This window comes from Castor canadensis, chromosome 1 (assembly GCF_047511655.1).
Source record: "Castor canadensis chromosome 1, mCasCan1.hap1v2, whole genome shotgun sequence".
Lineage (NCBI taxonomy): Eukaryota > Metazoa > Chordata > Mammalia > Rodentia > Castoridae > Castor > Castor canadensis.
In genome coordinates, this window is record NC_133386.1 from 35,457 (window position 1) to 50,799 (window position 15,343).

The 15,343-nt window shown below is 40.1% G+C and overlaps 1 protein-coding gene across 1 annotated transcript; it reads left to right on the top strand.

Moving 5' to 3' along the window:
• Nucleotides 1-1,317: 1,317 nt before the first annotated feature.
• Psmb1 (proteasome 20S subunit beta 1) lies at nucleotides 1,318-15,093 on the top strand. Its single transcript, XM_020186070.2, has 6 exons — nucleotides 1,318-1,486; nucleotides 4,415-4,522; nucleotides 5,480-5,561; nucleotides 7,747-7,876; nucleotides 13,888-13,994; nucleotides 14,841-15,093. Exons 1-6 carry the CDS (start codon nucleotides 1,374-1,376, stop codon nucleotides 15,024-15,026), a joined length of 726 nt encoding a protein of 241 aa, XP_020041659.1. The 5' UTR covers nucleotides 1,318-1,373; the 3' UTR covers nucleotides 15,027-15,093.
• The last annotated feature ends 250 nt before the right edge of the window (nucleotides 15,094-15,343 follow it).

The following is a 15,343-nucleotide window of genomic DNA, read 5'->3' on the forward strand; positions in this document are numbered from 1 at the left end:
TGCCAATATTTAAGCGAGCAGAAAGATAAGAAAACCAAAACAGGTGGCTTGTTCTTACAAATTCATTTATATTTTAATTCTGCTACTACCATCTCATACACTCTTCCCCCATGTTTCTTAGCTGCCTGCTGATGCTTGATTACACTCCAGCATACCTTCATTTTTCCCTTCTGTGGTTCTACTTGCCTGTTTGTTTCCTTTGTATTTTGCATTATCCGTGATGTCCGGGGCTTCTTAAGGATAGGAAATGTTGTGTACTATTTTAGTATCCAGGACAGTACCTGTGTATGTTAACTTATGGAGAGACCTTAATAAGTACAACCCTGTATTTTTCTCTGTCCATAGCCATTAAGGAAAATTATTGGAGGTAAACCTAACCAAGGTACCTTGTAAACACATACGGAAATGTCACAATGAATCCCCCCTATACAACTAATATATGCTAATAAAAAAATTTTAAGAAAATGTGCTTGTTTTATACTCTGTTTACAGTAAAGCCTGAGAAAGGTTTTAATTGAACAAGTACTTTTAAATAGTCTTTCCTGGTTCCAAAATCTCGTGTATACATCAGATATCCAGGCTACATTAGCCAGTTGCTTGCTTGCTTACCTGCTAGCATTTATGATTGAAAGGAGCGAATGCTCCTAAAAAAAAATGCTCCTAAAAATGCATAAAGAGAAATACACATGAAAAAGGTATCAAGTAAAGGAACAATATTGTCAGCACCAGAACACCCCTTCCAAACTCGGTCCAAGCAGGCCTTTTGTATTCATTGCACCCCGGAGATCTGTAGTATATATTCTTTGCTCAACATTGTAAAGCAAATCCATGTAGGTGTGTCTTTCTGTGTCTCCTATCTAGCTGCAGCTGGTTCATTTCTTCGCGGTGCTACCCCATCGTATGACTGTACTTCGGTTAATCTATTCATTCTGCTGTTTATGGCAACAATGCCATATGAACACCGTGTGTGTGTTCTGGCTAGGGGATAACCTGGTGTGACTTCGCTGGGTCGTGAAGTGTGCACACACCAACTGAGCCAAGAGATGCTAGCCCTTTCCAAATCCTGTGCAAATGTACTCTTCCACCAACAGGGCATTCGAGTTGCCGTTCCATAGTTTGGCCACGTTTATTTGGTATGATAAAATTTTTAAATTTTTATCCGCCAGGAGTGAATTCGAGTGTTTTCTTGGCGGGCGGAGAGAAAGCCAGCTTTCTTGGAATAAGCGGCGCCCGATAACCCACAGCCAAGTGGTGGCAAGGACCTCCAGGAGCAACGACGAGTGCGGGATAGAGAAGCCGAGGGAGGAACCGGAAGCGGCGCGACTTCCGGCCGGCGCCGCCATCTCGCCGTGAGACAGCAAGAGAAGTCCGCGATGCTGTCTTCCGCTGCCACCTCCTGGGGGCCCGACCGAGAGTTGGGGATGGAGTCGCACCTCGCCGCGGGCCCTATACAGTGGCGCTTCTCGCCCTACGCCTTCAACGGAGGGTAAAACTCGGACTGCCGCGCTTTCTTGTCCTTCCGCGCTTTCTTGTCCTTCCGCGCCACGGCGGACTTCTCGCTCGGGTGTCTGGGTGGCCGAGGTGCAGCCTCCCGTGTTTGCCGCCGCCGGCCTTCAGGTCCGCGCAGCACGTTGGCCCCTGTGCAGCCTGGCTGAGGAGAGCCTGAGGCAGCTTCTGCTTCGGGGCCTGGCTTTCTCGTGGGGCCCGGGCGAGGGGCGAGTTTCGCATCCAAATTTGAAAATTATGACTGGTCAAGTTGTTAGATGCGAAGCTTGGTCTGTAAGCTGGACATTTGATCGTTTTCTGTAATTTCAAATAGAAAGTGGTATGGGTTGACCAGGCTTAATTTCGCTGACCCGTGTTTAACGTTTAGTTTAAATTCAGGGAAAAAATATAAAAGGGACGTGTGTTTGTGTTTCTTGCATGCAGGTTGCTTTTGCTTCTTAGTTACCCGATGTATCTTAAAATACTTTTCCTAAGGCTGCAGAAAGACGCTTTGTTTAGAACTCTTTGCATTGGAGAGTTGTAAACTGATGCAGGTGTTACAGTCAAACCTTATACGTTAAAACATACATAGTTCTCACAGACACATGGTTAGGTTTTAAAGACTGAATATGCAGACTTTTGGAGTATGAGAATGAAAGATTGATTTTAGCCTTGGTTGTGCCACTAAAGGTCAATATGGTCTTCCTTAGCTACTTTACAGTTTAGGGAAGAATGAAAAAAAAAAAAAGACAGTTTATATAAACTACAAGCAGTTTTCTTATTTAACACTCAGGGTAAGTGACAGTCCTGGTCCACAGAGCTGGTGTGAATTGAGCCAAGACTTACAGTTTTCTCACCACTGAGTTTGTTTGCTTTTTCTAAGTGCAAGTCTTAACAGTTCCTGTGATGACTAAGTACTTATGTTGTAAGGTAGGTTATCCGACCCATTTCATAAAGCTATTATACATTCTTTCCTGTAAGAATTTTCAAAGTATTCAGTATGCAGTACCCATTATTTACTTTTTAGCCCCTTGTAATTCAGTTTAAGCCATTACTTCCCTAAGTTAGTTACAACTTTTTGTTTATTAAATCAAATCACTCTTTCTCCATCTTTGTTCTTTCTCTTTAGCATTCATTTCAGCTGGTGCTCAGGTGCTTCTGCCTCTACAAAAGGAGACATTAGTCAGTAGTTTCCAGGTTTGTCACTTAGCGCACTCACATCTCTCATCCCTGGAAGTATATTTCCCAAGTCTGTTTCTCCAGTTTTACTTCTCATGAGTCCCTCGCTTCTGACCTGTTCACTAAAACGTTTCTAACTAGATTTTCTGTTCTCACTATAATTAAGTTAGTAAACAACAAAAAAAGTAAGCTTATTCCTTTCAATCACTCTCCTCCTTTAAAATACAACTCAGGATTATACCACTGTTCTGCTTATCCACATTTAATATGAATTATCATAATTGGCTTTCTCCATTCCTGACATATTTAGGTAGTTACAGAAACTTGGAGGTACCAGTTTTTCCTCTTCACTCTGCTTCCTTCCTATTGGTGAATCTTAGTGGCACAACGTTTCTGTTCCAACACATGCTGTTGTCACAGTAGTCTTAAAATTCGACTTTGCAAGTGAAACTTCTCTCATTCTTGTTCATATAACCTGGTGGTTCCTTGGTAAAATCCCAGAATCTAATTTGGCATTTGGAATTTTCTACAACAGAAAATTTGTTTGTTGTATAAGGATTATGTTCCTCCACTCACTTACATAAAAAGGGCCACATGAATAAGTTGCCTATACTGTTTCATGTACTGTTGTAATTACTATCTTTTCCCCTTTGTTTGCTTTTCATATTACCTGGAATGCTTTCCTTTTCTACTTTGGAGCTTTAGTACATATCCTGCCTCCATAAAAATAGTACCTAGTTTTCTGAGAGCTTATATTCTGTGAAGCACTATGCTAGATTCTTTATGTGAATTATGTTGCTTAATTCTCACAGTCACCCTGTAACACAGGTACTGTTATTATCAACTTAAAATTAGAGGATTTGTCCAAGACCACACAGCTAGTAAGTGGTGTGGATACCCGCATCAGGTAATTCCAGAGCCCAGGTGCTTAGTCCTCACACACTGTTTCATCACATTCCATAATGGTAGCTCACACTCAGTAGAAGACCAGTTATTCACCAGGCACTGTTATGAGGGCTTTACAACTATCAACTCATTTAATCTTTGCAACACTCTTAATTAGGTAGCTACCATTATTATGTCTGTTGTATATATGAAGAAATTGAGGCCTTGAAAAGTTAGGTAACTTACCCACAGCATCATATCTGCTAAGTAAGGGGTCTTTCACCATTAGGACCCAAAGTGATCTGTTTTTGAAGTTGTGCCGTAAGCCTCTTTAGTCAGCTATCAGAAATTGTACAAACCAAAAAAGGAAAAACTTGTTGTTTTTGTCTCCATTTTGTCAGATATTTTGAGTGTCTACTGTGTGTTAGACATTATCTAATGTCTAAGAGTTTGCGTATAAGGAAATAAAGACACTATTTACCTCTTTTCTGAATTTAAGTAGCTTGCATTGTAGGACCACTATCTATACCTGGTCCTCAAGAACACAGATACGGCATTCAGTTGTTTTGTAATATCAGTAACTTGCATAAGTAGGTAATTAATTCTCCAGTGATAATGGTAATGATTCAGAAGCTTTCTCACTGCCTCCTGCGAAGGGGCTTTTACTCTGTTTTAGGATTAAAAAATTTCCAGGTGACTTGTAATTATAGGTCCTTTCTTCCCAAGATTTGAATCTTACTCTTGTTCACATCTAGTAGGTTATATCCATCTAGTAACCCACATGTCCTGTGGAGCACGCTCCTATTTGAAAGCAATGTGATTGCCACCCTGAGGAATTAATTAATTTTCTTTTTTTCTCCCTCAGTACTGTATTGGCAATTGCTGGAGAAGATTTTTCAATTGTTGCTTCTGATACTCGATTGAGTGAAGGGTATTCAATTCACACCCGAGACAGTCCCAAATGTTACAAATTGTAAGTACTTCTAAGGATATCTTTGTGATGACTTAATGCTACATGAGATTCCACTTCTTTCCTTGGAAGCCTATCTTGCATTTTTGTTAAAACACAATTTTCTAAGTGTTTTCTAAGAACTGAGAGTACAGTCTTTATGATATTTGCCATTTGGGGTAACATAAAGGCTCTTACGTTAGTAGTGACGTACATCTCTTATGACTTCTCTGTTCATACAACTTTCCCTGTCTTTACACTGTGTTGTTAATGCCTTGTTTATGGGAGCCCTTGGTAGACTAAGGAAATACTTAGACTTTGGACATATGTGCTACCAATATGTTTTTTTAAACTGTTTTTCATATTTTACACTGTAGAAGTTTTAACTTTTATGTAGTCAAATTTATGAAATTTCTGTGTCTCTTGAATTGTGTCATCCTTATCTTATGCAGCCCAAGATTGTAAAAAATTTACCCATATTTTCTTTAATCCTCTCATAGTTGCCTTTTAAAATTTTTTATTTATTTATTTGGGGATTTTTTGTTGTTGGGACTGGGGTTTGAACAGGATTTCATGCTTGCAGAGCAGGCACTCTACCACTTGAGCCACACCTCCACTCCATTTTGCTGGGGGTTTTTTTTGTTTTTTTCTAATTTAATTTTATTTTTTGGAGAGATGGGGTTTTGCAGTCTATTTATCTGGTTTGACCTTGAACCCAGAGTCACCCAAGTAGCTAGGGTTACAAGCATGAGCCACTGGCTGCATTTTTTTTTTTCTTTAAATTTTTGGTCCACCTATAATTCATTTGGTGTCAGGAGTGATACATAGTGATGTAGACTCCCTCCCCCAGAAAGGCTGGCTAATTTTCCCTTTACCTTTTAAAGAAAAATGGCAATAGAAGTTTAAAAATTAAAACTGCCCCAGATGTGCTTTGTTTTATAGTTTAATCAACTCAAATTTCCTGAAATGTGCTTTTTACAGAACAGACAAAACAGTCATTGGATGCAGTGGTTTTCATGGAGACTGTCTTACCCTGACAAAGATTATTGAAGCAAGGCTAAAGGTAGATACTTTTGTATATATCTACACTGTTGAAAATTACTAGCAGTTCATGAGATTGTTGTAAACCTGAAGCACAACTGTTGCTTACAACAGCTTAGAAAGACACCAAATTAGCAGGTAGAACTAACATCTCCTAGAAATGAAGTTATAGCATCAATGAGGACCATTGCAGTTCTCTTAAAACTTCCATGCTGGACTGGAGGTGTGGTTCAAGTGATAGAGTGCCTGCTTTGCAAGCTTGAAGTCTAAGTTCAAACGCCAGCCTCACCAAAACAAATGAAAAAAAACTTCCATGCCATATAAGGGTCCTCTAGAGACAGTCTGGAGGGCTCTTCCCTCTTAAACAAAGCAAGTCAGTCTGACAGATGGTAACCCATGTGGTTTATAGACAGGAGCTGTTTGGAATACTGCTGGCAGACTTGCTTTCCCCTTTATGTCCTTGGACTCTTAGTGGACAAGACAGGATATAGGAAAAAGTAAGTCTGGAGCGTGAGTGAGAGGGACCGCCCTCCACCTGGCAGGCTTTGGCAGTGCCACCTCAGGGACAATTAGACATGAGCATGTCTGTGATCACATTCTGTTTTGCTTGTTTGAGTCACTTAAGGTGATTGACACATGATTAATTTCACTGGAGCAGGTGTGCATTTAGTGAACTGACACCTGCTTTTTGGCTGCATAGAAATGATTTCACTCAATTGTGTATAGTTTTTTTTAGAACCTTTACTTTCAAAGCTTCAAGAACTTAAATTTATTAGCAAATATATATACAGTGACTAGCAAGTATATATACAGTGACTCCTAATTCATATTACAACTTTTGGGACAAATTCTTCTGTAGATCAATATACTTGTTAACATGCAGCATAGCTCATTTCTTCTTTTTGCATTTCAGTTGTCATTGTTTGGTTTTACATTATTTCTTAGGCATCTCTTTAGATGCTTGCTATGTGGTTGGCAAAAATTAGTGAACTTAAATCCATTTTTGTGAAAAGTCTCTGACAGTTGGATGATTTATGTTAGCTAAGGGTATAGTAAATCTAGGGTTATGAAATCACTGAATTATCATCCTGAGATCCTGGGTTTGTTGTTGGGGTTTTTTGTTTTGTTTTTTGGCAGTACGGGGTTTGAACTCAGGGCTTTGAGCTTGCTAGGCAGATGCTCTACCACTTGAGCCAAGATCCTCTTTTTGATACTTATGTTCTCCACTGTAGATGCTTCAAGGAGGAAGATTGCTGCCTAGCAAGACCCCCTTGGACTATCGATATATATTTAATTTTAAAAATGAAGGGCAGGAGAGAAAAATCTTTTCCGGAGGTGGGTGGGCACAAGGAAAGGGGGAATGGTGGATGTATTTTGTATCCATATATGAAAATAGAATAATGAAACATGTTGAAATTGTTCTAAGAAGGGAGAAAGAGGGAAAAAATAGATAGAGTAAATCCACCTAAGATTTATTTTAAGTACATATATAAATATCACAATGTATCCCCCTATACAACCCCTATATGCTACTGATATCATTTATTAAAAATGATTGCTGTCTATATTAGAATTATGTGGAGTAAGAGTTGCTGCCCTCAGATAACCTGTTCATACAAGTGTCTACAAAAAGAGGGACCTACATCTGGAATGATTAGGGTCAGTAGACTTCTATCTGTAAAGGACCAGATGGTAAATATTTTCAGCTTCATGGGCTATTTGGTCTGTGTCACAGCTATCCAGGTTTGCTGTTTTAATGAAGGCAGCCATAGATAGTGTGGCTGTGTTCCTGTAAATTTTTATTTACAGAAATAGGCAGTGGGCTGGATGAAACGTGGGCTATGCTTTACTGACCCCTGTCTAGGTGCACAGCAAAGTGGAGAGGTGCGTGTGAAACATCTTCCTCAGATCACCTCATACACCCTGCTGTGTATATTTGCTGACTAAGATGAGTGGCAAGGAAAATAGGCCCTTTAAACCAGTCAAGAGCAAACTTAGGATTCTTCCCCTTAAAAAATTTATAGCTCTCCAGATAATGATATGTAATAAATTGTCATTTTATGTAAGTAATATTGTGTTATATGGTCATAAAAGAAACAGGTAAGCTTTCCCATTTTGCTGAGGTATGCTTTTACTCTATATTAATCATCATTGTAGACTGACAGGTTCCACCTCCTTATAGCTATTATTTTTATCAAACTATGCAGATGTACAAGCATTCTAATAACAAGGCCATGACGACTGGGGCAATTGCTGCAATGCTGTCCACCATCCTATACTCAAGACGCTTTTTTCCATACTATGTTTACAACATCATCGGGGGACTCGATGAAGAAGGTAGTCTCACTTTCTGGAAAGTGGAGGGGTAGAGTTTCCTAGATGTGTGCATTTCTACCTGGAGTTGAAAAGAACCATAAATACCATTTAGCCCACCAGTTTCAGTCTCATCATGAAAGTGAGAAGAAATTGAAGCTGAGAGGGATAAGTGACATCCAAACGTGCACAGTAAATGCTGCCTATCATGAATATTGAGCAGCCAGTTATTTCACTGTTTTCTCAGTGAAATATTAGCATGCCCTAGTAGCAATTAGCATTTTTATCTTATGTAAAGAGATCTGACCGAGGGAAGCTTGACCTAAATGCAGTTGAAAGCAATAAGTAACAAACATATTTTGGCTAAAAAGTTCTTGAAAAGTGTTATCTTAGAGGTCATTTGGTGCTCTACCACTTGAGCCACCGTTCTCGCTGGGCTGACATCATACCACCACGCCCAGCTTTTTTTCCCATTGAAATGGGTCTCACAAACTCTTTTGCCCAGGCTGGTTTAGAATTGCAGTCCTCCCAGTCTCAATCTCCACATGGAATGATAGTTGGTCACCACTTCACCCAGCTATTGGTTGAGATAGGGAGTCTCACAAACTTTGCCCAGACTAACCTTGAACCACGATCCTCCCTATCTCAGCCTCTCAAGTAGCTAGAATTGCAGGCATGAACCACCAGCACCCAGCTTCTTCTCTGATTCTTAACTATTATCCATATAGGGCTTCGGAGCGCATTCAATTTGCCTACTTAGGTTTAGGTATAGACAGATCAGGCTGACACAGTATCTTAAGGCTTCCAGCCTTACTTGAAAAGTAAGAGAATATGTAAAGAATTACTCTTAATATGGCTAATTAAGTTCTAGCAAAAGGTGAGCTTGCCTTAAGCTAGCATGCTGGATGCTTCTAGTTCCTCTTTTGACTTAAGCTGTATCTGACTTGCGTGTCAGATTAATCCGTTCAGATTTTAGCAATGTTAAAAATAGCACCATTGGATCTCCATGGATCCATGGACTTTTTCCAAGAGTCAGAGATTTTAGCAATGTTAAAAATAGCACCATTGGATCTCCATGGATCCATGGACTTTTTCCAAGAGTCAGAGATAGTCCAGGAAAGCTCACATCCGTGAAATGCCAGATCCAGGATGTGAAATCAGCTGTTTGACTTCAGGGTATTTTCTTTGATTTCCATTAGGGTGTTCTTAGTGTGGTGGACTTCTCAGGAATCTTTATGAGCTTCTTGTTTGTCTGCTTTGCTTTGGGTTTTTTTTTTTTTTTTTTTTTTGTAGTTTTTATTTTATAGAGGACCTTGTGTGTATAATAAATCAGGCCTCTGAGGCTTGAGCTCAGTGGCTCAAGCCTGTAGTAACAGCTACTCAGGAGGTAGAGGTCATAAGGATCATGGATTTGAGGCCAGCCCTGGTAAGAAGTTCTCAAGATCCCCATCTTGACCAATGGCTGGGCAAGGTAGCACACATGTCATCCCAGCTACATAGGAAAGCACAGATAAGATTGGTCCAGGTTGGTCTGTGTGTAAAGAAAGAAAGAACCAACATAAGAAGTGTTAGCAGAGGGCTCAAGTGTTAGTATGCCTGCTTAGCAACCACAAGACCCTGAATTCAGCTCCCAGTACCACCAAAACAATAAATACATAAAGCAATCCTGCTTTGCCATTGTCCAAGGACAATTTTTAGTTCTTTCACTTCTACTCTGGTGCTCTGCAGTTATCATCTTCTAATAGGTTGTTTTGGCAGGTAATCGTCTTGTAATACTTACGGGTTTCTGTTTTGGCAGATGATGGTTCTTGGCTATGTCCTCTTCCTCATTAACACCCTCCTGTAACCCATCACACTTGTGATAAAACACATACCTGATGTTTTTATTAGGTATATGTTTTATCAGATGTTGATCTTTGTTATGCCAAGTGGTATTGCTATGATAATAGTTCCTCTCTTAGACAATTGTTTTGTTTTTCCTGGTGTTACCTATCTCTCATTGGTTAAACCTTTTGTCAGTTCTTGGCACACATTGAATATAGTTCACTCGTGTGCCTACCTCTTGCTCTGAGGTAAACCAGCTGTTCTAGGCCTCATGCACACTGACCTTCTAGATTTCTTTGACCAGCACTATGGGAATTCTTTGTCTTGCTCCTGGCCTTGGATTCCATTCCACCTGCCTGCCACTTCGTGGTTTGTTTCTTTGTTTTGGCATATATCTCTCAAATATTTCTAGGGAGAAAAAAAACTTTTTTGGGTCTTTGCTTTTAGAATCTTCAGCCTCATGTTCTGGCATTTCACAGTGATGTTCCTGGTCCAGGTCATTTCTCCATACCTTATTACCCTTCTTACTGTTTTCTGATTTTTGGCCTTCCATATTATTCATCTCTTTGTCTTTTTTGAAGATTTCCTCAATTTAACTTTTCCCTGTTTATTGTTGCTTTTTTTTTTTTAATTTCTGGTATCTTTAGTTTCCAAGAGCTTTTTCTTATTTTTTGGCTTTCTTTTTTTTTTTTCTTTGTTTCTTTTCTACTTTTTTTAAATATCCTGGTTTTGTACATCATTTGAAGTTTTCTTGTGTTTTTTACATCTCGTTAGATTGCTATTTGTTTTTTGTTGTCTGCTATATTGGTGAATATATCAATTTACTTTGATTTTTTGTTATCCATTCATCTTAGGAGTGACGTGCCACAGTCTGACTGGGAAGATCTGTGTTGGTGTGACTTATCCACCAACAGGCCTTGCTGTGTGCTTAGGTTCTGTACATCTCAGAATAAAACCTGATCTGACTTCTCGGCCCAGGAGCAGGCAGAGAACTGGAGGTCTCGGATGTTCATGTCAGCTTTCCATTTCTGTTCCCTGTTTACTCAGGTCTGAGAGCCTAGAGCCCCACATCCAGAGCCTCTGCTAAAATCTCCAGAGACTATCTTCTTGCTAGTGGAAGTGTGGACCTAGCGGGCAATGCCCCCTATTTAGATCTCAAGGACGTGGGCCAGCAGCTGTTCTTCAGCATCACCACCTGTCTACTTTGACCCCTGTGCCTTTAAACTCTGGTTGCTTTTTACAGTTTCTCGCCACAAATTAAAATGTCGTTAGTTTTTCTGCATTGTTTTCTGCAACAAAAACAATGAATAACATGCTTGTAGACACATTCATTCAGTTATATATAGCTATTGAGCATCCCTAATCCAAAATCCCAAATGCTCCACAATCCAAAATTTTATGAGCACGAACATGACACCACAAATGGAAAAATGCATAGTCTTGTAACTATACTTTGGCTGTATTACCACAGAGATAATTTCAAGCTAATGAGCCCAGCTGTATGTAATGGTTTTTAGTGGCTGACTTACACCATGTCTGGTATATGAGAATGTGCCAGTCAGTTCTCAAAAGGTATGTAGATTGTTCATGTTTTCTTAATATAAACAATATGATGAGCATCCTTGTTGGCACACCTTTGTACGTTTCTCGAATTGTGCCTTTCTCCCTAGAAGAAATTTCTAGTAGTTGAGATACTGGATCAGGGTAGTGGTGTTTGTTGTTGTTGTTCTTCTTTCTTCCTCTTCGTCCTCCTCTCCTTCTTCGAAACTTCAGAACTTTATATATCTTTCCCAGTATCAGAGCATCTTTTCATATGTTTATCGGCCTTTTTCCAACTCCTTGGAGACTGGCCATATACTAACCTTTGCTGGTTTCCTCATTCACACATCAGTCCCGTCCATATTGATCTACAAGAATTCCTTTCAGCTGTGCCAGCCCTGTTCACAAATATAGTGGATGCCTCCAGGAGTATTCTTTGCCCCTTTGGGAATATCTTTTGCTGCATAGACAGATCTGTGAGTCTTGTTAGAAAAGCCTTTCCATTGAAAGTTTATCTGCATTTGTTTGACTTTCCCTTTTGTGTCTAAATCATTGCCCTTTTTTTAGAATTAATTTTAATGAGGAAAAGCACATAATAGTTAAAATTTATACCATTCCACGCTGATGTTAGAAGTATCTACTTTTTCCAGGGGGCCTTTGAACTTCTGGTGTTAGATAAATATCCCCCTTTCTTTTGTTTTCCTCACATATGTTCTGTGTGGTTTTCTGAGATTGATTGCCCCTCAGGAAAAGCTTTTAGGCCTCCCTTACTTATGGCCACTCACCTCACACCGAGATATGTTCCTTCTTTTTCCTTTATACTTCATCTCCCTTTTTTCTTTGCATGTAGAGGTTAGTGGACTACCCACCATGATCTCTTGTCCCAAGTTTGCTGCCAGCAATGCACTTCCCCAGATTTTCTCAGGTGAACCAATGTTGCCTACTGTAGCAGGGAGTTCAATCCATGTATTTCTGCAGTGAAAAAAATACATAGATCTAATAGTGCCAGTTGTATACATATGGCAAGAAAATTGTCCCTGTCTCTCATCTTCCAGGATAACTGCTAGAGTCCTTCAATTCTGGTATAATGTGTTTTCTAATCAGATATGTCACTTTTAAGTCATAACTTGTGAATGATCCATGATTTCTCACAATTGTTTTTAAAAAGGCCTTTTCTAAAATTACAGGGTGATGTGTTCTTTGTAGTAAACTCAAACAATAAAGAAGCATACGAAGGTGACTCCCTTTTATTCTTGTCTTCAACCCCATACTGAAAAATAACCAGCTACAGTTTGCTATTTATCTTTCCAGACTTTGTGCTTATATAAACATATATACAGTTTTCTTATGCTTTTTAAATGAACAGCATATTACACAGCTCTTCATTCTGCATGTCCTACAGCTGTGTCCCCCAATCCCATCATACGTATATATGTCTTCTGTTTCTGAGGCTACCAAATAGTGGTAATGATGTGTGTGTGTGAGGAGCACATTTGTTGTACATGTTTTGGGGCATGTTAGCTCTCCCTTGTCGCTCTGAGGAGGTTGTGTATATTAGCCTGTTTGAGGACTGAAACCAGCCCCTGACTAGGCTAGTTAGGAGGTAGAGGTAGAACTTGTACTTGGGCAGTCTGGCTGTGAGATTTACTGTCTTAATTCTTAAACACTGCTCTGCTCTGCATTTATTGTGTTGGTGTGCCATTTTTTCTAATGAATTTTGGGTTGCTTGGAAATGTCCTTCTTGCTCATATTGCTGTATGTGTTTTCAAAAGGATTTTTTAGGATAAAATCCTATGCTACAATTGTTGGACAGATTCTGATGCTGGTTGCTGTTCCAGAAGGTATAATTGAAACTCATTTCAGCAGAGTCTGCTACGCCCACTCATGGGTCTCTTAACTGTTGTTCTTTATCATTCTACCAGTTCCAGTTGTAACATTTTGTAAATTGTTACCTAATCTTTTATAGGTGACATTTGTGTTTTTCTGAATCTCTCCCTTATTAAGTTTTGCAGTATGATATTAAAGAGTATGCTCATTATTAGTTTAAAAAGAAAAAAGCACAGTAAGTTTTCTGTGTGATCATGCACGCATACGTTTTCTCTTTTTTGGTAAAACTGGGGTTTGAACTCAGGGCTTCGTGCTTACAAAACAAGTGCTCTACGGCTTGAACCACACCTCCAGTCCATTTTGCTCTGTTTATTTTGGAGATGGAGTCCTCCTTATCTCAGCCTCCCAAGTAGCTAGACTACAGGTATGAACCACTGCACTAGCTCCTGGCTTAGCACTAGGGAAATTTTAAACTATTGAAGTAACATCATGAGGAATTTGGTCAGAATTAGAGCAGGACCCATGACCACTAGACAGTGTGTCTGTGAAGCCACTTGCACATCCAGGGCCACAGCACAATCATCAGGAACATTAGTTCTGGTAGGGAGGTTGGCTGCCAGGTTGGCATGACTTAGTTCTGACCACATTTTGTAAAGAGCAGCTGTGAGGGGCCAGATTATCTGCCAGAGTTACCTGCACAACAGTAAACATGTTTTGATCTTTGCCTGAAATTTTTGCCACATTGGTGATGTACTTTGTGTTATCTTTTGACTGGCTTTTATTTTCACCATGGCTTGGATGGTAATTGGGATGTTGTCCTTACAGAAACTGTTTTCTTCTTTAAGGGAAGGGAGCTGTATACAGCTTTGACCCAGTGGGCTCCTACCAAAGAGACTCCTTCAAGGCTGGAGGCTCAGCAAGTGCCATGTTGCAGCCCCTGCTTGATAACCAGGTAATGAGCCTGTGTTCCGCTATTCCAGCTGGGACACAGGGCTTCCCTCCACTCTTCATTCTCCTGAAGTGCTACTGCCCAAACCATCCTGCCTGTGTTCTGCCAGTGCTCTGGAGGTCCCCACCTACTGCCATGGTTTTATAGGGCTCTTAACCTCCTCTATAGTAGTCATGTTTCAGTCCTCATACCATCTTTACATGAGGTCACATAAATGCCTTTATACCCTGACTCACTACTTCTGGGTTACCTATTTTTCTATTTTAGCTTCCAGTATATTTTAAATATACCTTCCCATGTAGCTGCCTAGATTCAGTCTTGAATTATTTGACTCATTTCCCAACATCCTTTCTGCCTCCAAGCTTAATTCCCTAATTCATCCTGTTCACTTTTACGGCATATGATCTATATGGCTACCCTTCTGATTCTTGCTGATCTCCCTCACACCACACCCATACCCTACTTTTCCCTGGACTGATGTGCACCCCCATCTGATACTACACACTCAGTCAGTAATCTTCAGCTTTCACCTGCCCAGGGTCCTCTGCTGGAACCTTCCTCTAGACTTAGTTAATGGCTATTTGGGGCTCTTCTTAGAGTGACATTTGGTCTTGTGGTACCTGCGTCTACCTCAGTAGGTTTGTCTTTCTCAAGATTTGCCAGTGAATATTTGTCAGGTATGTGTTGTTCACCTGGGACTGGAAGATCTTTAGTCAGAAGGACATAATATGACATGAGGTATTTTTATTCACTGGGAAACCTCACATATGTGAGGTATTGGGGAGAGCTACAACCTTTCTTTGGTCTTATCATTGCATGGCACCTCATTGCAGCCTCCTGTCCCTCCAGGTTGGTTTCAAGAACATGCAAAACGTGGAACATGTCCCACTGTCTTTGGACAGAGCCATGCGACTGGTAAAAGACGTCTTCATTTCTGCAGCCGAGAGGGACGTGTACACTGGGGATGCCCTCAGAATCTGCATTGTGACCAAAGAGGGCATCAGGGAGGAGACCGTACCCCTGAGGAAGGACTGATACGTGGACCTTACCTTAGAGCTATTAGACGAATTTGTTTTATTAAAAAAGAATCCTGAAGTACTCATTTCATTTTAATGTGTCTTTTCTAAGTAAGACAGATATATGAAGTAGAGTTTCTTTGATTCGCTTCATTCTTCCCATAATTTCCAAATTTAAAGGTTTTGTTTTGGTTTGGTTTTTGGTGGTCCTGGTGTTTGAACACAGAGCCTTGCATTTGCTAGACAGGCTCTGTACCAAGCTCTTTTTTGCTTTACAGGTAGGATCCTCCTGTCCACCAATAGCCTCCCATGTAGCTGGGATTCTACACCCCACCA